This window comes from Quercus lobata, chromosome 10 (assembly GCF_001633185.2).
Source record: "Quercus lobata isolate SW786 chromosome 10, ValleyOak3.0 Primary Assembly, whole genome shotgun sequence".
Lineage (NCBI taxonomy): Eukaryota > Viridiplantae > Streptophyta > Magnoliopsida > Fagales > Fagaceae > Quercus > Quercus lobata.
Genome location: NC_044913.1, coordinates 41,022,181 through 41,030,621, shown reverse-complemented (window position 1 = coordinate 41,030,621; position 8,441 = coordinate 41,022,181). Strand labels below are relative to the sequence as shown.

General features: G+C 33.0%; 1 protein-coding gene across 1 annotated transcript; it reads left to right on the top strand.

Moving 5' to 3' along the window:
- The first annotated feature begins 5,702 nt into the window (after positions 1–5,702).
- On the top strand, positions 5,703–8,293 carry LOC115964757. The gene is made up of 5 exons (XM_031084012.1): positions 5,703–5,957; positions 6,128–6,259; positions 6,346–6,486; positions 6,634–6,666; positions 8,189–8,293. The coding sequence occupies exons 1-5, from the start codon at positions 5,703–5,705 to the stop codon at positions 8,291–8,293; spliced, it is 666 nt and encodes a 221-aa protein (XP_030939872.1).
- Positions 8,294–8,441: the final 148 nt, after the last annotated feature.

Genomic DNA, 8,441 nt, shown 5'->3' with positions numbered 1-8,441 from the left:
TTAGTAAATTAGACAACCAAATCCTTTTATCAAAGGAAAAACCCCCCAAAAGATATTACAAAACCATCTTAATCCCAAAATCGCTAAGCTTCTTTCATGCTATTTCAAGAAAAAATCAATGCAAATCTGTTGTGAAAAATTATAAAGTTCAATACACACATTTGCATAATAGCTAACCAAATAATATGTTCTCATTTTTTTTTTTGGGTGGTAAATAGTACTATGAAACAAAGAAGACAGGCCTGGCTTTTAACTGCAAATTCCATGTATTAATGACATAGTTTCCTAACACTAGGAAGATATCATGAACATGGGACTTAAGTTCACATCTCAATCAACCACCGCTGTACACAAGTTCCCTGAATTTTCATTAAAGAGATTATCAACGAGAAGACTACCTAGCCAAAAAAAAATGGGGACCTCAACACATGCTAAGAGCTTGATATTAATTGGTAATTAAGACTACTCATCTAAATCAAAATGTGCTTGATAATGTACTTGTATTGGATCTCGTGCTCACGAACTTCATATTAAGCTCAAAGTTTGCTTAAGCAATGAATCAAGCCAAGCTAAGGCCAACTCAAGCTTTTAGACTTTTTAATGAGCTCGAGTTCAAACATTGTTCCTAGGCTTGGTTTGAGTTCAAACTGAATTTAAACATTTTAATTTTATTGCCAAGCTTCACAATTTGACAAAACTCGATTTATTTATTGCCCTAGTAATGCTCACTAAGGTTTTTATTTTATTTTATTTTTTATTTTTTATTTTTCCTAGTGTGAATTGTTTTTACTTGTTAGTTAAAACACATATGTTAGAGTATTCACAATAAAGTTGCTAAAATTATGAATGCACAAGTCTAAAGTTATAATCTACTTAGATAAAGTCCTATCTCATTCATGAATGCACAAGTCTATATAGACCTTAATACTTAAACAAATATACATAAAACAATTAAACATTCCCAATATGAATTTAATCCACCCTATAACACTATGCAAGCCACCCACTTGTTCCAACTCAACAACTTGCCACAAACCAGTGATCAACATTACAATATACAATTTTACAAGAATTTAATAAGAAGTTACTTACTATGCTCAAGCTAGCACACACCTCTACCAGAGAAATCCAAAGTGACCATAAACAAATAATGTTTAACCTGCCAAAACTAGAAAAATAAAAAAATTATAATAACCCAAAACAAATTAAAAGTGGGAAGCAATGATTGTATTAAGTTTAGACAAAAGAAAAATCCTACTCAAAATTAAATAAAATAACAAATCTTCCATACATTCACACATTCCAGTAATGATGCAAATAGTGGGCCTATAAGATAGAACCGTTGGTGACAGTGTCATGAGTTTGGCCAAAGTTTGTTAAATTTCTCTATAAATTTGCTGGTAATTTATTTGGTGGGAGTTTTTGAGACAATTAAAATAATTAATTGACATTTTAGCCAAATGACAAAAGTAGCAAAGGAAGAAATAATTAGTAGGAAGAAGTTACCCTTTATCGGTTCAGACTTGCAATGCCGAATCAATCCGAGGATGAACTTTGCTCATTATCATCCTACCCAAAAGAAAACCATGAGTTATTTGAGATTAGTTTACCACAAATGAAATAGAAAGAGGTAGGCATTTGAGTTTATTACCACTTCATTTAAAATAATATAAACTACTCATTAAAATAATAAAAAACAAGCGCACAAAAACTACAGTAACCACCTCCTCCACCATCACTCCACCTACCATAACCACCATTGTAGCAACCACAACGCACCACCACCACAAGCCACAGGCACCACCGTGGCAACCACAACCCACTACAAGGAGAAAAGAAAAAGAAAAAAACCAAGGCATAACCACAACCATCCACCAAAATCACAACAAACCAGCACCCATCCACCACAAAAACAACCAACCATTGCAAAAACAAAATCTCAGGCACCTTCCTCTTCCACCAAATTTCAGCCACACACTCACCAATAACATTCCTATCCACTAACGCATCCTAGCCAAGCACTCACCAATGGCCGATCTAACCCATTGCAGGAAGGAAAAAAAAAAAACAAAAAAACAAAGCAAAATCACAACCATCTACCAAAAACAACTAGCCAACAAAACAAAATTGTAACCCAAATATCCAACCCACGCACTCACTGATCTCACCACTGTGCCTCCACAATTTTTCCTCTACCATTCATAACTCACCATGTGGCATGTGATGGCAAAAGTTATAAAAAATATTGTAGTACCAACATTTTTCACTTTTTTGTCATGACAAGCATACCATAAAATGGGCAATCGGACCTTAGTTTTTACTTTTTATAACTAATATATGTATATTTTATATTAGAGTTATATGATCAGCACGTAAAGAGAAGGAAGATAAAAGCTGGTTGGGTAAAAGAATAGAGAAATGTTAATGCGTAGGGAGTGGTCTTGCGTGTGGAGATAGATACTATATTTAGGACATATGCCCACAATTTCTATTGTCTTGCAGAGCTGTTTGAAGTTTTGAGAGCAAATGGCAAATCCTTCACATGGCATTGCCTAGTCTAGGAGGTTGGACAATTTTTCATAGTTTTAAAAACCAAACCGAACCGGCCGGTCCGACCGTAAACCGATATACATACCGGTTTGGTTATCATAAAAAACCGAAAATATGAAAAAAAAAAAAAAAAAAAAAAAAAGAAAAGAAAAGGAAAAACCTATAAAACCGCGGTTCAACCAGGAAACCCAGGAACCGGAAAGGTCAAACCATTTCCCAACGATTCTCTAACTTAGCTACAAAACTACTTTAAAAAAAAAAAAAATACCAAGCCAGCATCACCAACCACCTCAAGAAAAATGAGCAAATTGGAAGTCGGATCTAATATCTTTGACTGGGAGATATTTGTGCAAAGCTTTCAAGTTGAGAGATACAAAGAAAAAAAAAAAATGAAGTTTTGAGGGAAGAAAAAGAAGGCTGTGAATACTTGGGTCTTGGTACCGTACTCGCACTAGTGAAAAACCAACCCACAGAACTACTGAAAAAACTCAAAAGCCAAGTATCAATGAAAAGTATAAAAGGCATCTAAAGTATTAATGCTTGGCAGTTGGCACTTGGGAATTGGGTTGGGTACTTTGGGAGATGTACAACCATGCATGTTAGCCAGGTGTTTCATTTTTTATTTTTAGTGTGTACTGTTCGGTTGTGTTATTTCTTTTTTTACTGAATAATTGTGTTAATAACTTAATTTTGATTAATAAAAGAATACAAATACAAACATATTTTTTAAACATTAAAAAAATGATTTGTATTTTAACATTTAGGCTACTATCATCTAATTAAATACCCTTTTATTTAGAATAGATCTTTAAAGTACAATTAAATTACTTATTCTTAATACCGTTGTAAAAAAAATGATAAATAAAACAAAAAAAAAGATATAACATTACTATTATTTTTGTAATGTTAATTTTGATTATTTATACTTGCTTTCCTTTTACCATCTAATATAAGATATGAAACTCATTTTATAATTTTTTTTAATATTTTTTTGGATATATTTGATGAGTTGTTATTTATTTTATAATTTTAAAATAATTAATTAAATTATTTATGACATCATTGGTTCGACCAGTCGGACCAAAAAACCAAAAGTCACTACTTTTCTGGTTCCGTCATCGTTCCAGTTTTTAAAACCATGCAATTTTTCTCTCAGAGCTCATTTTAGGCAATGCAGCATGTGAAATGCAAACCTACAATCCCTGGCTATATAATGGATGTATATGGTTTTAAAATACCACAATGCCTGGGAAGCAATTATATTTGCTTACATCTACCACAATCACTACACACCAAAAAAAAATAAAAATCAAGGGTTAATACAGCAAAAGTATGTATAGTAGTATTAGAAAAAATATCACATCTACAAGTTAAAATTGTTGCAATAGTAACTTAAAAATATTAAATTATTGCATCAACAATAATAAGTTGCAATAACTTTTACAATTTTCGGTCACAATAGAAGCATATATTAGGAAAAATTATTGCAATAACTTAAATTAAAGAAATTGTTGCAATAAATTGATACCAATTATTTTTGCAATTTATTGCAACAAAAAATTCGAACTAATAGCTTATTGTAATGAAGTTATCATTGCAATAATTTGATATTAATTCTTTTACAATCTATTGCAATGACAAATACGAAATTGCAACGAATATATCATCGCAATAACTTGATATTAATTATTTCATAATTTATCGCAATGAAAAAGTGAAGTAATTATCTATTACAATTAAGATATCATTGTAATAATTTAATCCGACTTATTTTGGTCAATTATTTGCAATCAATTACAATAAAATTCGTAAAGTAGCAGCCTATACTTACAAGATATTCGAAACTGTAAATTATTTATTACAACAATATATAAATCATTGCACCAAAGTTGTCATTAAAATATTTGGAATTTGTTGCAACAAAACTTTTTGTTCACAAATCTATTACCTCAAATTTTATTGCAACACCCCGTATCAACTATTGCAATGACTAATGTTATTGCAACAATTTTTCTAGTTTCAATAAACATTTTTCCTTGTAGTGGAAAATGAAAAAGAAAAACTAGGACAAAGGATTTTTATTCGGTGTGAAATGAAGACCAATGAGACTAAGAGAGAGACTCGTGTTCGCACTTTTAGTTTGCTTCTTGTAAACCATAGTTGGTAATAAGCTATGCATGACTTGCATGAGCCATGAGGAAATGAGATGATTCGGATTCCTTTTTGTTTTCAAATATAGATTTACTTAATTATTTTTTTACTCTCAAATTAATGTTGTTGGTCTCTTGTAATCTAAGGAACATTCCAAAGATCATATGAGTCCTCGAGCGTTGATGGATCTAGTAGGCAAGAGATAGAATCCTCCAAGGTCGATCCATCATCAAGTGTTGTATTCACCAAAAATACATACATACATACATACATATATATATATAGAGGCTAGTGATTCAAGAATCTTTGTCTTAATTGTTGGATTTTTTTAATTTTTTATTTTTTTTTATTTTAATGTTCCTTTGATATGTTTCCTTGGACAGGCAAAACCTGGGTCCTGATGAAACTGTAAGTTTCTATTCTAATAAGTTTAATATCAAAGTTGAAGACTTTTTGTAATGGACATGTCAAGATTGATTCTAAAGATCAGAAGAGGAAGAAAGATCAAAAGAGAAAGAAGTTCAAAAGGGAAACAAGATAAACGACAGAGCCTAGTTAATTGTTAGCTATACCACAAGTAGTTTAGATAGTTTATTTATTCTCACGTGTAAAACACACACACGGCTTATCACACGTGTTGTAACTGGTTTTGCTTATAGTTTGGGGAGTTAGTTTCTTTTCTATTTTTGGTATATAACTCAATTCTTGTACAAATTCATTCATTCAATGTAATATACAGAAATTCCCAAAACTCTCTCTAGCTCTCAGGCTTCTTTTATCTCTCTAGTTGTATCTTTTACATGGTATCAGAGCACGAGCTTTCAATGGCGTCCAATTCTGATCCAAGTTCTTCTTCTTCTTCTTCTTCTCAACTTTTACTTTCACCAATGGAGGATCCTCAGAGTCCATTCTTTCTACATCACGATGAAACACCTGGTGCGATTTTGGTCACTTAGCCTTTGACTGAAGACAATTACCCTACTTGGACTAAAGCCATGAAAATGGCCTTGGATACTAAAAGCAAGCTCAGATTCGTTGATGGAAGCATCAATGCTTCAATGGCAATCACTCCACTCGAGAAGCAAGCTTGGTCGAAGTGCAAGATTTCCTCTTGGATCTTGAATTCAGTTTCACCTCACATCACAGCTAGTGTTATCTACAAAGACACAACATTTGAGGTTTGGAATGCTTTCAAGAATTGGTTTTCTCAAGCCAATGGACCGAGAATTTCACAGTCTCAAAAGCAAATTTTCACTGTAATGCAAGGCCCTTAGATTCAATAGTGACAAACTTTTTCGTAGGTCTCCAATCCTAATGGGATCAATTGCTAAATTTCAGGCCTTTACCATGTCGTTCATGTGGCAAATGCACTTGTGGTGTGAATGACAAGATTTGCAATTTTCAGCATCAAGATTCAATCATGTAGTTTCTTAATGGATTGAATGATTCCTATTCACAAGTTAGAACTCAGATCCTCATGATAGAGCCTATTCCTTTGATAGATAAGACTTTTACATTGGTGATTCAAGAAGAAAGGCAAAGATTTTTGGAATTCAATGTAAGTTCTTTAGTTGAATCAATTGCCCTTGCTGTCAAGAATCAAGGTTTTAATGAAATTTTTGGTTTTCGAGCAATGATGGCAAGAATTATAAAGGGAATACTGGGAAAGGAAGGCCTGTGTGTAGCCACTATGGCAAACTTGGCTACATCATGGAGAAATGCTATAAGCTAGTTGGTTATTCTTCTAGTTACAAGCAAAAAGGAAAACCTGCAATGGCTAATCAGGTCAGTGTTGAAGTGATCAATGTCAGTCTAAAACTGCACAATAGAACAACAACTTCTTTCCTTTCACTTCAAAATAATGTCAACAACTGATATCCATGCTGAATTCTCATGCTTTTTCATCTTGATCTAATGTTGCTATGCATTCAGCTAATTCTGCCATCAATCCCAATGCTCTCTCAGGTATTTCTTGTGATATTTTTCAAGATTCCATGTGTTTAAGTATGCAACATTCTGTATTTGTTGTTAATCCTGCAAATAAGACTGCCTTTGATGATGAAACTTGGGTTCTTAACATTGGGGTCACAGACCATATCATTCACTCTATCACTTTGTTTACCAATATCATTAGTTCTATATCTACCTTTGTCTAGTTGCCTAATGTTGAAAGAGTTACTGTCACACATATAGGAACAATTCAAGTGACATCTACTTTAGTCCTTGAGAATGTCCTGTGTGTTCCTTCTTTCACATTTAACTTGATATCAGTTAGTAATTTGACCAAATCTCTATCATGTTGCCTTGTTTTTCTTTCCAACTTTTGTTTCATACATGACCTTTCATGTTGGAACACAATTGGAGTGGGTAAATTGCACAACAATCTTTACTTGCTACAAAACTCAACAAATTGCAAATCCATTTCAGAAGCTTCTTCAATTCTACAGTCAATTTTCAGTTCTTTTGCTCATTCTGTTTCCAACATTCATATTGTTTCTAAGCAATATATTTGGCATCTTAGACTTAGGCATGCATTTGATAATAAGCTTAGTGCTTTGCACAATGCTCTTCCTGATGTAATCAATTTTCATAGCAATAAATATTGTATTCTTTGTCCTATTGCTAAGCAGAAAAGGCTTCATTTTCCTTCTTTTAATCACTTATCTAATCATGCTTTTGATATCATACATTTTGATGTTTGGGGTCCCTTTTATAAACCTACTCAAGAAGGATTTAAGTATTTTGTTACCATTGTGGATGATGCCACTTGATCCACATGGGTCTATCTCATGAAATCTAAATCAAAGATCAGATTTTTTCTAGTTTCCTTTTATAATATGATGTGTACTTAGTTCCACACCAAGATCAAGGTCTTTAGAATTGAAAATGCTCCAAAATTTTTCTTCAAATATTTTTTTCCTACTAATGGTATTATCCATTAGCACTCATGTGTTGCCATTCCACTATAGAACTCAATAGTGGAGAGGAAACACCAACATATTTTCAGCATGGCTAGGGTACTTAAATTTCAGTCTAATATACCTCTTTATCTATGGGGTGATTGTGTTCTTACTGCTGTACATATAATCAATAGGTTGCCTTCACTTATTTTGCAAACCAAGTCACCCTTTAAGAAACTATATAAACTATATAACAAACTTCCTTCCTATGATCATTTAAGGGTGTTTGGATGCCTTTGCTTTGCCTCTACTTTGGCCCATAATAGGTCTAAATTTGAACCTAGATCCACCCCCTTGTGTTTTCATTGGTTATCCATTTGGTGCAAGGGCTACAAGTTGCTTAATTTGGTTTCCAAGAAAATTTTTGTTTCTAGGGATTGTTTTTTCATGAAACCATTTTTCCCTTCATTTCTTCTACCTATTCTTCTTCTCCCCATTCAGATATTTCTTTACCTCATCTTTTTCCATCTATGGCGTCCCCTCTAGATTCTCTATTTCCTTTTGTTTCTCCATCTATTGATTCTTAGCTTATTTCATCTCCACCTATTCCTGCAACTAAGCTTATTCCATCTCCATCTATCCTTACAGCTAACCCTATTCTTCCACCTGATCCTATTCCTCCAACTTCTTAAGTTCCTATTCCTTCTGCAGATGATGCAGCACTTGCATCTCTTCCTATAACAAATTCTTCCGAACTTGTGAATACAGATCCACCTCTAAGGAGATCTCAAAGGATTTCCAAGCCTCCATCTTATTTGCAATCATATAAATGCAACTCTA

What these genes read in the sequence shown, in the direction of transcription:
- LOC115964757 (XM_031084012.1), top strand. Translation starts at nt 5,703, where the DNA reads ATGGCCTTGGATACTAAAAGCAAGCTCAGATTCGTTGATGGAAGCATC. An exon ending in CTCAAAAGCAAATTTTCACT is followed by an intron (nt 5,958 to 6,127) that starts GTAATGCAAGGC and finishes TCAATCATGTAG; the next exon opens with TTTCTTAATGGATTGAATGA. An exon ending in AAAGATTTTTGGAATTCAAT is followed by an intron (nt 6,260 to 6,345) that starts GTAAGTTCTTTA and finishes AATGATGGCAAG; the next exon opens with AATTATAAAGGGAATACTGG.